We start from the raw sequence: 16,259 nt of genomic DNA, 5'->3' as shown, positions 1-16,259 counted from the left end.
GCCACGTAATTCTCCGCCATCTGTTTGGAGCAATTATTGCAGTCTGAGAGCACTTCAATCCACCGCTACCTCAGAAACAATCGCAGCTCCATGTTCCTTGCAAAATCTATATAAAGCTAGTTTCTCGTTGATAAAAGAGAATGATTAAGACCGTACAGGCACCAATGATCTACTGCCATTAACGAAGTAGGATCAGTGGTTTAATTTAAGAGGGTAACGTACAGTTCTTCTGTCGCTACGGTTTCATTTGGGTTGGGCAATACTTCCCGGATATTAGCGGAGCCATTTACAACACAGAGTACAAATACTGGCCGCTAGGCCGAGTCTGGCAGTCGCCCGATATCAGATCAATAGATTCTCTTAGCTTCTCGTAGTGAGCAGGTTTATCACTGAAAGTTCCCAACCACATCGGATGAAAGTTGTTAAGTCAGTGGCCTGTCACCAAGTGTCTTTGAAACAGGTGTGTTTCCACGTCAGGAAACATCGTGAGTATTTGAATAATTCCTAAGAAGAGGGATCTACCTCAGTGATTGAAACACCGGGATCAGAATTAAAATTCGATCAGAATTTAACCTTCTAAAAATAATTTGAAGAATGTAAGTGGAACGTTGAAAAAGTGAGCTATGTTCGTATCCCACCTCCACCATACATGGACACGTTGCCTGTGACAACACAACCTTTGGGAATGATGTCGCGTTGTCGGCGTCAGATGATTAAACCTCCTCATCAGGGCTGAAGAACACTGCTGCCATACACCAGCATAACACAGGGCGAACTTAAACAGACGCTAACACAGAACACGCAGCCAGCTTAAAGTGGCGCCTTGGCAGCGATCTCTGCAGGGGAATCATGTCATAGGCCACCCTGTGATTGGTGTAGGGGTCAGTCTGTTCCGTCCGCTAGTCCTCATCATGTGCCGTCTTTGGACTTACCTCTTCATAACTTTCCTGTGTAAAGGTAAGCTTCAGTAAACTTCTATCTACCTGATACTTCTATGACTGACCTGGTATTCCTTACCTAATGAACTGAATGTCGATTTTCACACTCGTTGTTATGCATAGCTGTTTCACGGCTCTTATCGGGGTTTTGGCGTTTTCTGACTATTTATAACATTAGACGTTTTGCATCATTTGATTTCAAAATTGAAAAAAGAAACACAAAAGTGTCCGAATTATGAATTTTAAGTATGATAAATGTGTACTCCCTGTCTCTGAAATTGTTATAAATGACTATGAATATATCCTGTTTGTGAAAGCATATGTCTAGGCCCTCGTTAACCAGCAGCAGGTGTTTATCTTGTCGGTGCTGGTATACACACAGGCCATCATATTGTATTGGTGTGCCATGTCCATACGCTGTTTCCGGGGCTGTGGGTTAGCCTATCTTGTAAAGCGTTCGCTTGTCACGCGAAGACCCGGGTTCGATCCCAACATGGGTACAATATGTTTTGTTAAAAGCTGCGTAGAGCAGTAATAATAATAATGATAATGATAGCAATAACAAGAGCATATTTGTACCGCGCATATATCCATGCCTAAGATACTCAAAGCGCACAATCACAATCTGACTATTATTACCCCGGATACCCCAAGCTGCCTGTGAAGCGTTAGAAGGTGATAGTCACATGACTTATCCCACCGGGTACCCATTCTCTGCTTGGTGAACAGGGTAATTTTGAACAAACTCACTTGCCTAAGGTAAGACAACATGTATCACATGTGCTTCGTTGTGGGGCAGGACTGAAGTCCTAAAAACTCTCAGGAGTCAAACTGCCAAACACAGTCACCCATCCAAGCACTCTCCGCGCTCAACTGATTTGTGACCTGCGTTCTATGCGCAGGACAACACACGACACAATGTCTCCAATATTCGTGTGTCGCAATCTACGAAAGAAGGACATTTTAAGTGTAATCAGAACGCTTGATGAAGATTGTATCTTTGCCAGCGTGTTTATATATATTAAGGTCAATGTCAATTATAGTTTCACATATGTTCCAGCAGTATCAATAATCTAAATAATGACTTACTATTCTTACATTCAATTGTCGAAGCACACATGCTGAAGGAAGGGTCACAGTCACCAAATCAATTGCTCGGGTCTCCGGCTGAAGCTGACCAGTTTGTCCGCGTAACCACCAGATGCCACGAAAAATGTTGTTTTAGCAATTGGACATTTGAACTTCTGTCGCACCCACACCAAAAATATAGTGTAGTTTTCCTAAAAAACGTAAATATATACTGACACCATGAACTTCAGGTCATTTCTTTCTAAAAAGTGATCATTTGTATTGCATACATATAGATGGAAATTTTCAAAGTGATGCCTATACGTTTTGTTAAATCTTCATCAAAGAAATGTTCAGTCAACGAAGCAAAGTGCGTGTGGGTCTCCCAAAAGCGATTTGAGTTCATACAATGCAGTCGCCTCCCTATGACAATGACCACACGCCTTCCTCTCTTGTCACAGACTGGTTTAATGGAAAGTGTCGAGGTTGATTGCTAGGTGTGGCATTCTATAGATGTTGTGCTGATGTAGGTCAGCACTGACGATTCGTGAGCAATTGTGTCGATCCACACGCCTTACAAGCGGGACAACAAAGGGTGCCGTTGTGCCAATAGTGATCCATCCTGCTCTGTCATAGGGTCTCAGATGAACTTTGGCTTGACGTTCATTTCAAGGTCACAAATATGGCGATTAATAAGAGCAGCACATTAGGTGGCCGTTGAGCATGGCGATGAACAGCATGTAGACGATAATCGCCTGACAAGTGACTCGTACTCCAGTGGCCCCGTGGAAGTCTGTAGCAATTTTATTCACTGTTGTAGCTCGATTTCGTACAGCCTGATTTTGGATAAATCGATCCTGTATTTCAGTTATTGATCTGGGACGCGCTGTGCGGGATGATCGTTTTCAGTTGTTTATACCTGTCTGCTACTACACACAGTGAAACACCGAAAGTATTGGCCACTATGCGCTAGCTGTTGCAAGTTGCCAGCATGACCATATCCCGTAGACGGGATGCAGACTCTGCATCACCAGTTCACACACAATGCAATGACACCCAGTAAATCATAACGGTATGATAACAGTAATCAATAAGGTGGACAGAACTGGTCCACAGAGATTTATCGACCGTCCTTGGAAGTGTCAAAATTACGAATGACACTCTACTCCGTGGGGCACGTGCAAACTGTTTCATGTATTTAGTTATCATGTTTTACAAAGATAAACGTATTTCCGTGTTGCTATGTCAATCGGAAGTGCATCGAGCCAGTTTGTCTACTGCTGGTTGTTTCGGAACTGCACAGAATCGGTTTGTCGTCTTTCTGGTTTCCCCTTACAATCACTGTTTGTTAAACATCTGTTTTCTCCCGATTTTACCATTTTTGTTCAATTAGTTAGACGTGTATCTCGAATCAGTTGATGATAAAGCCCCTTGACTATATATCATGTCCTGTGAAACAGCAGCATCGGGGAATCTGAATCTTGGGAGCTGTCATCCATACCCGTCCTGGGTCGATGACCAGTTCAGTACAACTGGTAACGGCTCCGTCTTCAGTCCACTCTCTATGTTGCGGCCCTTTTCTGCCCATTGAATCCCACCATTGCCGTTTTGTTAAACTGTTATAATCGTAGATTGCTGTGAGGAACAGGAAAGTAGGACTTTATGTAGTCATTTGATAAAGTAAAGTAAACTTTAGAACAAGAATCCGGATAGGAATAAATTACTTTTTCAACAAAGAACAGCAGTACTCGTAAAATGGTATTTAGAAAACAACACGTATCCTCACTGATTTTCATAACTAATGATTATAAAAGTATGCAACAATCGTCACCTGAAACATGGCAAGACAGAAGAAGGTGTGTCAGTCAAATTCTGGGGGACAAGTTATTGACCATCTCGTGGAAAGCCAGGCGTAGACCTGTACTTAGTGATGCACGTTAGAAACAGAACTTTAGAATGTCCATCTAAAGGATAAACTTCCGGCAGAATACAAATGTTGAGTTTTTAATTGAACACTTGAAAAACAGTCATAAATACTTGTGGTGTACCCGTCCTTATGTATTATTTTGGTATTGTTGATTGGACGAACAGGACACGATTAACGTGGAGGCTGTTCATGAAAAGGCAGTTTTGCACGCAGATATTTTTCTGATTATTCTCTAGTGAAGCATGTCAAAACTCATAATGAAAACAACTTAAGGCATTTCACATTTTCGTAAACGAGCCAAGGATGTTGACCACAATGCCAATGGTGACGGATCATGGATCAGTGCTTTTCGGCGGTAAGGAAATGAGTGTTACCAAGTGACATATCAAATCAACAGAGGTTCATTTTGTTATCAAGCAAAAGCTATCTGAACGTTCACTGCACTCGTGTTTATGTGGCGAGTTTTGAGAACAGTAACCCTGTTAGCGGCTCTTGGTAGAGTTTGAAGTTGTGTAAAATTGTTGCCCCACGGAGAGTCCATGTCATTCAACTTATTTTTATGCCGACCATTGGTTTAATCGTAGATTATGTGTGTGTTTTAATGTCTGGCTTAACCGTTGGGCCTGCTAGGAACCATGTAGGCACCAGAGTCCCCATACCGATAACATGGCGATTGATTTACACATATTTACTGTTATCGCCGGTGATTTTAATATAGACATTCAAAATGAGAGTAACATTACAGACAAACAGACTTTATTTAAAAATTAAGGCCTCATGGCCCAGAGTACATCACAATAGCGGTAATAATACGGTGTGGTTGTATAGTGAGATCATATACATATTTGGGTTCTCTTTAAAAAGATAGCAGCATTTTTTATCAATGATAAATCTCTGCATGCTAATAACTTACAGAATTTCATCCTTGTGGGAGTATTGATATAAAAGGAAGGTACATACACTTTTCTAAGAGACTCATAACATGGACAGATTAGAGTATTATGATATTCATCTTGTGTCTCATGTAAACAACGTGTGCAGGTTATATCGTTTATGTTATCATTGTTACATTGCCTATACTTCTGGACTTTGAGATAATGAGACTGACACCTTAATTTAACAAACAGTTTTAATAAATTTATAGAAGGAAAGATAATGTGACTTGTTTAGTCTTGTATACCAGTCTTGAACATTTATTTCAATACAGCGCTTTTTAAAGGAGAATACGAACGAAAACAAAACTTTTGATATATTGTAAACGATATTCTAAAAGTCACATTCCGTGATTAATATTGAACAAAAAGTTTGTAAAATAACAATAAAAACACAAAAACGTACTCGTATTTCCGCCTATTACGGAAACTCCCGACAGTTAATGAGCAGAGGGGGTATCACGTGACATGACGTCATATGTGCCTGTTGCTGATGGCTTCCTCTTTGATTTTACCTCACAACTTAACAGTGTCCGTGGATTCTGAAGCAATAAAAGATGTTCCTGATGTCATTGCTGAAATGGATGTTAGACCGTATCAATACGATCCGATTTTACATCTTGCAAGACAATCTTCCACTGAAGATGAAGAAGAAGAATCAAGCGAAACGGAGGCACGGCTTGAGGTCAAAATAAATTTAAAAATAGACCATATCATTAACAAGATTACTATTTGTCAGCAAAATGTCATACAGTTCCAGCCAGCAAACTCACCCCTATAAAAATATGACCAGTCACTAAGAATTATTTAAAAAAAATGTGATTACAGTTCATTTTGTGTCAAATGGATGACTGTAGGGTGTCTGGGATTTAAAAACAAAATAATTATGCTTCAGACGACGGAAAATAAAAATTACCTGCTTCAAAAATTACACTGTAATTATTTTGTTGAAAAAAATTAGGATCCTAGTTCTCATTAATAAAGTATCAAGTCAGAGATAATATTCGCGACGCAGATAAGTTATTCCCCGAAAACTGGTTAATTATAAAATACAAGTCAGGACAACGTATGTTTCCCCATTGTTTGGTTATGGAAATAGTTGTTGTACTCGGTCATAGCCTTAGAATGGCATCTTGTCAGCCAATGAGAATACAGAACAACTTTCACGGCACACACTACTGATAAATAGCGAGTCTGATGCCGACGTGCGTAGTTGGACAAAATGGAAAACAATGAAAGAAACAAGTACTTCATGATTTGCCGTTGTATTCGGCAATGTTTCGACTAGACTGCATCATTTAGGGCTCCAAACCGAAAAGAACGTTATAGCGAAACATTTTCAAGCTCTTACTTACTATGTGAAATCTCTTACTGATTTTGATAATATATATCTCATGTGTACCAGTCGAACTGCCCCAGCTACAAAATGCCCCAGCAAATTTGGTCATTCATTCTAATTTGTTCAAATTTATTTATAATGATTGAATATATGCCGTAAATGCATAGTTTTTGTCAACTTGTTATGATATTATGTTCTTCATATATACGTTATTAGGAAGTAATATTTCTGATAAATGTTCATTAGTAAACTCATAACTATGTATATACTTATATATGAAGAACATAATATCAAAGTTGACAAAACTATTCATTTATGGCCTATATTAATTCATTTTAAATAAATTGGGGCATTTTGACTACCCCACAGGGTCATTTTGTAGCGGGGGCAATTCGACTGCCAATCGGACTTGATTTAATTTATGTTAAAAATACCACTGACAGTAAGTTGTTACAGGGAATGATGGAGTATAAATGAATCTCGTGGGTATTTTTTCCTTTTTCAGCCTAGCTTGGGGATTTCCATACCCCATGCGTGCATGTTTCTTTCATCTGCGTCCGACTCGGAATGATCGTCGCATTTCTCCTGCCGAAATCTGTCATTTCACTTGGAAAAGGGAGGAAATGTTGTTTTTTTCCCATGTTCGATGATGCCGTGCATCCCCAGGCAACAGAATACACCATCGTACCATTTAAAAAAACGACAGAAACAACACGATTTGTACTACTGTAGCACTTGGTCTTTGGCAATATGGCGGACTCCAGGCACATTTTACGTCACGAGCGGAAAGGTCACTAGGGTTCCAGCGAAATATGCATAATGGCCGAAGCTGAGATTTACAGAAACTGTTTTCGCGATTAAAACATAATTATACATAATTTTTAATTGAACATTTTTGAATATGCTTCTGATGACTTTATCTTTCACCCAGCAAATTATTGCAATTCACTCGTATTCTCCTATAAATGTAGACATAAATAGGGAAATATCGCCAAACTCTTGATTAATCCACACATATGAAAAACCTGTTGTGAATAATAGTGTACGTACATGGGAGACCCAATTCTGGCTACCATTTTCATCATGTTGCTTTAACATTCGATAGCATGTTGCAGGATATCGTGAAGGGTGTAAACGGATTAACCTACACCAATATCTAATACAATTGCAATAGTATCCTACACACAGGTTGTATCTGCTAACATCACCCAAAACAGCTATAGTAGAAGATTTCTTACTGATTGATAAATATTTCTTAATGAAGTTGTTATGAATCTTTTCTATTGAGTCTCTGAAACAGTATCCCCAAATTTCACTGCCATATAAGGCTATAGGAGCTATTTTTGTATAAAAATATAGTTTTAAAGCCAATATTTGGATAGTTACGTAACAAACGATAAATCGGATAACATGCAAGTTGTGCTTGTAAAGCTATATTTTCACAATTTTTAGACCAGATTAAACAAGATGAGAAAATGACTCCCAAGTATTTATAGTATGTTGTAGCAACTAGTTCCTTTCCCGCAAAATACCATTTTCTGATCTTCTTAAGTACCATCCATTTCTAAAAACTATAACATTTGATTTCTCAAGATTAACTTCAAAACCCCACATTATACAAAACTGGTCTAATATATCTAACTTTCATTGTAAGTCAATTGGCGAGTCTGCTACCAGGACTACATCGTCTGCAAACAATAGTATTCTAATTAACTTAATGCAGTCATTTACAAATATACCATTACTGTTCCTTTCATTAAGTTCTTTAACAAGCTGATTATAAAAAAGATAAACAGAAGCGGACTGAGCATACAGCCCTGCCTAACTCCAGCGGAAGTGTTGAACGACTATGTTCTGCATCTACCTGATGGAATACAGGACAACACGTTAGAATACATACTTTCCAACACCTTATAGATCTTACCATGGGCACCGTTTTTCCACAGAAGATGTAACATTTTCCTTCTGTTTACAAAATCAATTGCTTTTTTTGAAATCTATAAAAGCCGCGTAGAAGCGGTGTTTATGTTTTCCCCAAGTATTTTTGTACAAGAACAGTCAGTGTAAAGATATTGTCAACAGTAGAATAGTTAGTACGGAATCCTGCTGGTCCTTCATTCAACAGTTTATTGAATTCAACGAATTGTCGCAGTCTGGGTTCTAAAATAGATGTGACAACTTTGTCTATTACACTTAAAAGATAAATTCCTCTATAATTGTTAGGATTGGAAGAATCACCGCTAAAGTAAAAAAGTAAAGAAAGTAACATTACGTTTGTATGGGATAAACCAGATAATAAATACACCAACAAGGATTACGCATGGCTCTTGCACTTTCATTGATGTTTATTACACGTGAAAACAGCGTACTTAGCTCCTGAAGACGTACTCGATCCCATATGCAGTGATCATTGTCCAGGTGTCTTAACGATAAAAGATAAACTTACCAAGACTGATGCAGCAATTAAAAGAGTCGTGTACGATTTAAATCTACGGATAAAGAGAGTGTTCAAAGACATGGTAACGAAATGATAAAAAGAACTATTTTCTTCTGGTAATATTAACAGTGCAGTAGAAATCCTAACGGAAAACAATAAAGTATATCAAACTACACCAAATAGACTGGTCAATGTTAGAGCTAAAGATCGCTTATGGGTGAATATCGTAATCCGTTCAGCGTAAGCGAAACATAAAAAAGCTAAAGATCGAAACCGTCCTTCCGACTGGGCTAATTTCCGATCAGTCAGAAATAGGGTTGTCAACTTAATACGCGATTCTAAAAGAAAATGGGATTAAAAATTTATGATAGGATAAATTCCTTGGTGGGTACAAAAACATGGTGTCGTATGGTAAAGCAATATATTAAACAAAGTATGAAAGTAACTACTTTCCACCAATCATATCAAATGACACTATCTACGACGACCCCAAAGACATTGCAGATGTTTTAAACGATTTCTTTGTAAATCAGTCTTCAGTAAATAATCCAGATTTACAACACCCCGAATGTCATTTTGAACTTGCTACAGACTCACTAAATGTTGTCAATCTTACACTTGATGAAGTTAAACATATTCTCCTCTCTCTCGATCCATCAAAAGCTACAGGACTAGATGGAATAGGAAATATATTTCTGAAAAGTTTAGCCCCTTTTTAACAAAATTATTTAATTTGTCTCTTCAAAAATACATATTTCCAGCTGTTTGGAAGGAAGCGTCAGTCATCCCTCATCATACGAAGAATAGTCTAAATGAATGTTCCAATTAATGAGCTGTTTGTCTAAAGTTTTTTAAAAATGTGTTTTTAAACGTGTATTTAATTACTTTAGAGACAGTGATATTTTAACCAATTTACAGTCGGGTTATATGCCAGGCTACTCTACCGCTAACCAATCAACTTATTTGTATGATCTTATCACGAAGAACTTGTTGAAGGTAAAGAGGCCAGAGTTGTTTTTTTGACATTAGTGAGGCATTGATAAGGTATGGCACAGGGGCATCATTTCTTAACTTCAAACCTATGGCGTCGTTGGATGTCTTTTGAACTGGTTTGAGAGGTATTTAGAAAACAGATTACAAAAGGCCGTTATCAATGGATTCTGATCCGATTATAAACCTGTACTTGTAGGTGATCACGATATTGTCGCATCCTGTCTGAACGATGATTTAAACCGTATATCTATTATGTTTTACAGATTAAAGAGCAGCAGAGAGGGTTCGGGTGATCCTGGCACAGTCAGGCTGGTAAGGCTCATCATCAGCTCAGGGCCCTCGCCCCCTCTACACGCAGCCCAGACAGCGAATGGGACTTCTCCCAGGAAGCACTGCCTAGTCGAACCCACCAAGAACTTTCCGGAGAATATGAAGGCTTCCCAACACTGCAGCCTTCTGCATTACCAAGAGTGACAGAAGGGCTGTGCTCCCGGTGGAGAACCCGGACACTCTCCTGATCTGCGCCAAGAGATCAGGAGGTACCAAACCAAGGGCACCGAGAACAATGGAGAGCCTGACGACAGTGTACTTGGGATGCAAGCAAGCCATTTCAAAGGCGAGGTCCGCATACTTATCATGCTTTTCCTGAGTCTTGTCAATCACATTGCTGTCAAAAGGGACAGAAAATTCAATGATATAGATAAATTCATTGGCTTTATCAAAAAGGACCAGATCAGGTTTGTATCTGAGACTGTATATGGGCCTGTTCCACAGAAGTTTGAAAGCACCATTTTCCATGACGCCCTGGACATGTTCAGGGTCGTACCATGGATGGACCTCGGAGTCAAAGCCACAGGCATCGTGAAGACGGTAATAAAAGCAGCGAGCCATGCCATCATGTCTCTTAAGATATGCTGTTTGTGCCAAGGAAGGGCATCTACTAACAAGGTGTTGGACAGTCTCTGCAAATTCATTACACAGTCGACATTTCAGATTGATATTTTCTTTAAAATCATATTAAGGCGATTACGAGTGGGAAGTGACTGGTCCTGAGCAGCAAAAAGGAAGCCCTCAGTTTCACATTTGAGACCAGCCAACTTCATTCAGGGCGAAGGAGTCGGTGGGATTGCTATTGTGTTCCACACACTGCATGTACACACAATGCAATGGCTTCTCAGAAAGCTTCTCCACAAAAGACCGACTCTGGGCAGACTTGGTGAAGGACTTCACCTGGTTTACTCCCATCGCTACCATCCAGCAGTACATCGCCATCAACAAATCAACCTGTAATTTCAGATTCTGTCCAACAACCTTGGCACGTTTAAAATAGCTGTGGAATTCCTTGCTTTCATCATGAGTCTTCACATGCATCACCAGAGGATCATTCGATAAATAAATATGTGCAAAAGTACACAAAAGATTTCTATCATGAAGAGCCTCCACATTAATCAAACCCCGACCTCCAGAATTGATTGGCATATATAAACGGTTGAGAGAGGAACGAGGTAGGTGGGCTCTTTTATCAGACATGATCCTTCTGGTCAGGCGGTCAACACTCTGAATGTCTTGTTTTGTCCAATCAACTATTCCAAAGGAATAGGAGAGGACTGGCACAGCAAAAGGATTGGTGGCCTTGACCTTGTTTCGAGTATTTAGCTCTGAGCTCCAGATTTTCTTTAATCAAGATTTGTACTCCGCCCGAAGTTTGTCTTGAATTTGGGCATTCTGGAGCTTGTCTCGAACTTGCATTCCAAGATAGGTGTAGACCTAATTTTCCACAAGATGCTCAATAACTCCTCCTACCTGTAACTTGACCGATCCACCATTAACTACCTTGCCACGTTCAAATGAAGAGTATTACATTTGTCAAGTCCAAATGTCATGCCAATATCATTAGAAAAGGACTCGACAAGGAAAACCTGTTCTTTCAAGTTGGTATCTCCTTTGGCAAGGAGCTCGATGTCATCCATGTAAAGGAGATGAGTAAGCGGTGTTAGGGATCTGTACTGAAGAGGTCCGTGATGGTAACCTTCCTCTCTGTTGAGCAGAAAGCTCAAAGGATTTAGAGACAAACAAAAAAGCAAAGGACTGAAGGAGTCCCCTTCTGATTGGAATAGATTCCGAAGTCTGTACCTGCCCTTGCGAGTATATCTCAAGTTGAGTCGACCAGCAACTCATTAAAGACTTGAGTAAATCAAGTAGTCGCTCAGGGAGGTCAATACAATGAAGAGACTTCAGAATCCATTCATGAGGGACAGAGTCGTATGCTTTTTTGTAGTCAATCCAGCACATGGAGAGGTTGCGGTGATATGTTTTCGCCTCTTCCAAAATCATTTTCTGTACAAGAAGTTGATCCCTGCACCCCCAACATCCCTTTCTCGCCCCCTTCTGCTCCCTATAAATTATATTATTAGCAGAGCAGTATGGTGACACGAGGTTTGTCAAACACCCTGTGAATAATTTGCATTGTGTATTTAAACATGTGATAGGGCGGAAGGTTTGGGGATCAGTCACGTCTCCTTTCTTGGGGAGGAGTATTGTGCGACCTTTTCAGAACCATGGAGGAACATCACCTGTGTCCACGAGAGTACTGAAGCAGTGAAGTAATGGTGTTTGGACACAGGGGAACAGTTTCCAGTACCGGTTTCGAATGCCATCAGGCCCTGGAGCTGTATTAGATTTGGACTTTTTGATAACACTTCTCAGGAAATCTGATGAGATGTAGCAGACAAACGACCTAGTTACTTTCTTATGCATTGCATGGTCATAATCACGGACCAATGGTGCCTCCAGGTTACAGTCACCGGGTACAGACCACAACTGTTTCCAGAACCTTTCATTGGCATCCATAGGAGGCCGTTTATTATGCTCACCATCACCGTACGATAAGTTGCCTGTAGAAGTGTTTTTCATTATTTCTAAAAAGTTTATTTTGTTTGAGGAATTTATTTTTCTTTTCCCATTTTTTCTTTCTTTCAGTTCAAACCTTTATTTTGGCCTAAGGGAATCGACAATTGGGAGAAGTATCTTTCCTTTTGTTGTCTTATACTATAATTTTAATTTTCTCCAAACTGACTTTTGTCGTTTAGACATTGTACTCCCTGATGATCTTAACTTCAGGCACAGCTCTATCCAGGAAATGTATTTTCTAGTTTCCGTCAGTTTTACGTGAAAACGGTTTTTCTTGGATCTGTTGTTCTTAGTATTAGATGATTTTCCTTTGGAAACCGTGTGAAGTTCCTCCAAGGTTCTAGCGGCAGTATAAACATAGCAATTAATTTCATGTAATGAACAGTCCGCAGAAAGTTTCATAGAAATAATGTCAGTTAATAAATTAATTTCATTTTTGGGAAAAGATTCACTTGTTTGTTTGATTGGCCTCCGTATTTCTAAAGGTATGTCAGATATTTCACCATAAAGAGAATGAAACAAAATGTACACAGGATTTTCAGAAATATCTGCAACTGAGGAAGAGTGAGCATCCGAATTTTCGGGGCCAATTGGCTCTGTACCAGAAGAGTTTCCATCAGGAAGAGGAGAGAGGTTAACGCGAACGTCCATCAGAAGTTTTGGGTCTGCTGCCACTTGAGCAGTTGACGGGTTCCAGTTGTGGGTTGAACTGGCTCACGGGGCATGAGGTTTTTAAGCCGCCGGAATTGATCTCGCAGATTTTGCTCCGTCAGGAAAGCATACATGGGCATGGCATTGTCCCAATGCAGCTTAAGCGACTTGCCGTTTATTCTAGTATTTGCAGGCCATCCTGTCGCTCTTGCACACTCTAGTAGTGTGGTTTTAAGATGGTTTGACCAAGATATTCTTAGTCGGGTGCTGTGCCTTCCCCTGGGGCAAGTCCCATCTCCAGTGTGGTTAGTTTGACTACCTGAGGAAGGCTGACTGGGCTGCGGAGATGTTTTGCTCCTTGTTTGTCTGTAGCCCAGTGAAAACCAGCTTCGGGGGGTCGGCCCTAACTGGGTGATGTACGTTCAGTTCAGGGAATATAATTCCCCTATCTAGGCCCACCACGGAGAGGCGTACATCGTCAGGCCCTTATTATTATTATTATTATTATGATAAAAATCGAAACAATCAATCTTTCTCGTAAACATAAAATGATACGATTCCTACCTAAGAAAGGTAGCCCTATGATAAACTGTCTCAGAAGTTTTAAATATCGCCTCTCCAGCAAAAAGCCGCTAGAAAGCATGTACAAATCAACTATGATGCCGACATTTGACTATAGTTGTCATATCTGGGATGATTGAACCAGTGAGCATCACGTATTCTTGAACTGTTACATCTAGATTTACTTCGTACAATATGTGGAGCAGTCGTGGCACTAGTGATCATAAGTTATATGTCGAACAAAATTTAAACCATTAAGAGAAAGAAGGACTGACATTTAACTGATTTTAACAAGATGAATAACGATATCGCACCTGACTACCTCTGTGACCTTGTTCCTGCGTATTAAATCCAAGCTACAAACAATAAATTGTAGGACTAAAAGATATGAACAATCGTTCCTACCTGACACAATTAAAGTATGGAATTCATTACCTGATAACTTCGTGCTGGCTAACTCAATCGGCGAATTCAAATCTCTGCTAAAAATGATGAATCAAATAATTATCAAGATCTGAATTATGGCAGGCGATTCTGTCAGATCGTACACTGTCGGCTTAAGCTCGGCAGTAGTGATTTGAATGCGGATAAAATAAATAGACATTTCTAACAACCCTGAATGCGCTTGTGGATACCACAATGACGATATTGTTCATTTTCTTTTTCCATGTAAGTTATACACTGCTGTTAGAAATAATACCTATTTCTATGCAAACGGCCACAGCCTCCAAACTGTGTTATATGGAATACCTCCAGCTGCCAACAATGTCAATAAGAACATGATAGAGTCCTCAATACATATTTAAGACTAAACGATTTAAGAAATTATTCTAGACCAATATATGTACACAAGTAATGAAATGTTACTGTAAGCTCAAGGTTCATAAGGACGTACAATGCACTTATATGATTTAATTTGTCGTTTTTGTGTATCCAGTTCTTGTGCATTTTGTTTATATGTACTAGTGAGGTATCAATAATAGCAAAGTTTTGCTTGTTTACCAAACCAGATTCTCTGAGAATAGAAATACTGCTTTTGATATGTAGCCCGTATGCATAATTAGTTCACATAGTCGTATTTTGCATGCCGGTTTAAACTGTAACATACGTGTGGCTCTCCAGCATCATGGTCCTGTTTCGGCTGGTTTGTAGGCAGTCTAAATGCAATACTAATGCACCACATGTTCTCGTCACGATGAGTTGAAATCACGCACTGTGAATTAATAGTGTATGTGTGCATTATCGGTGACTAGGATATGACGGTGGCAATCGTTGTATTAAACGGCTAACAACTGATTGATTCATGGCTTTGTGAAGTGGTAATAACTTCCTACAGTGTGTCGATTCGCCCACTGCCTGTCCAGTAATATGACGACAACCTGACACGACATTTACTGAAACTGCGACTGCCGAAATGAACAGCTGCTTTGACAAATGCTAGCTAAAGTGTTTGTCTCTAGTACACGTACAATCATGTGGCAGGAATATTGACTGTGTGCATGTAAACCGAATAGTCTCTACACAGTTCAGGATATTACGCAGTAGCATAATAAAGAAAACTCTTTTGAGCGTAGCATACGATTGGTTTGCCAGTAATATTGTTCACCTTTTTTAGTTTACACCAACGAAAGTTTCTTCTGACAATTATATTACTATCGAACAGACATTCATTGATACAATACAAACACATGCCTACTCACACACTGCTAACACCTGTCAGCCCACACATAGTCATCCCACACAAGCAAGTCTATTCACACAACGGTAACACACATGATCACGTACATGTACTGATAACACACAAACATGTGTCAACTCACACAGTTATAACTCACAAACACGTGTCTACACACAAAGTTATAACACACAAACACGTGTCTACTCACACAGTGATAACACACAAACATGTGTCAACTCACACAGTTATAACTCACAAAACACGTGTCTACTCACACAGTTATAACTCACAACACGTGTCTACTCACACGGGTATAACTAACAAACGCGTGCCTACTCACACAGTTATAACACACAAACACGTGTCTACTCACACGGTTATAACTCACAAAACACCTGTCTACTCACACGGTTATAACTCACAAACACGTGTCTACTCACACAGTTATAACACACAAACACGTATTTACTCACATGGTTAAACTCACAAACACATGCCAAACACGTCTACTCACACAGTTATAACACATAAACACGTGTCTACTTACACACACAGTTATAACTCACAAAACACGTGTCTACTCACACAGGTTATAACTCACAAACACGTGTCTACTCACACAGTTATAACTTCACAAACGTGTCTACTCACAGTTATAACTCACACACGTGTCTACTCACACACACATAACAAACGTGTCTACTCACACACAGTTATAACTCACAAACACCTGTCTACTCACACGGTTATAACTCACAAACACGTGTCTACTCACACGGTTATAACTCACAAACACGTGTCTACTCACACAGGTTATAACACATA

The 16,259-nt window shown here is 39.6% G+C and overlaps 1 protein-coding gene across 1 annotated transcript in view; it reads left to right on the top strand.

Moving 5' to 3' along the window:
- The first annotated feature begins 267 nt into the window (after window positions 1–267).
- LOC124286728 (proto-oncogene tyrosine-protein kinase receptor Ret-like) overlaps window positions 268–16,259 on the top strand; it is a 101,101-nt gene continuing 85,109 nt past the window's right edge. The window contains 1 exon segment of the mRNA XM_046723153.1: window positions 268–957. Within this exon segment, the coding sequence (XP_046579109.1) occupies window positions 912–957 (46 nt within the window). The 5' untranslated portion in view covers window positions 268–911.

Source organism: Haliotis rubra, unplaced genomic scaffold (assembly GCF_003918875.1).
Source record: "Haliotis rubra isolate DU_JTF1 unplaced genomic scaffold, ASM391887v1 Scf39, whole genome shotgun sequence".
Taxonomy (NCBI): domain Eukaryota; kingdom Metazoa; phylum Mollusca; class Gastropoda; order Lepetellida; family Haliotidae; genus Haliotis; species Haliotis rubra.
The sequence above is the reverse complement of the archived record's forward strand: the minus strand, read 5'-3'. Positions and strand labels throughout refer to the sequence as shown.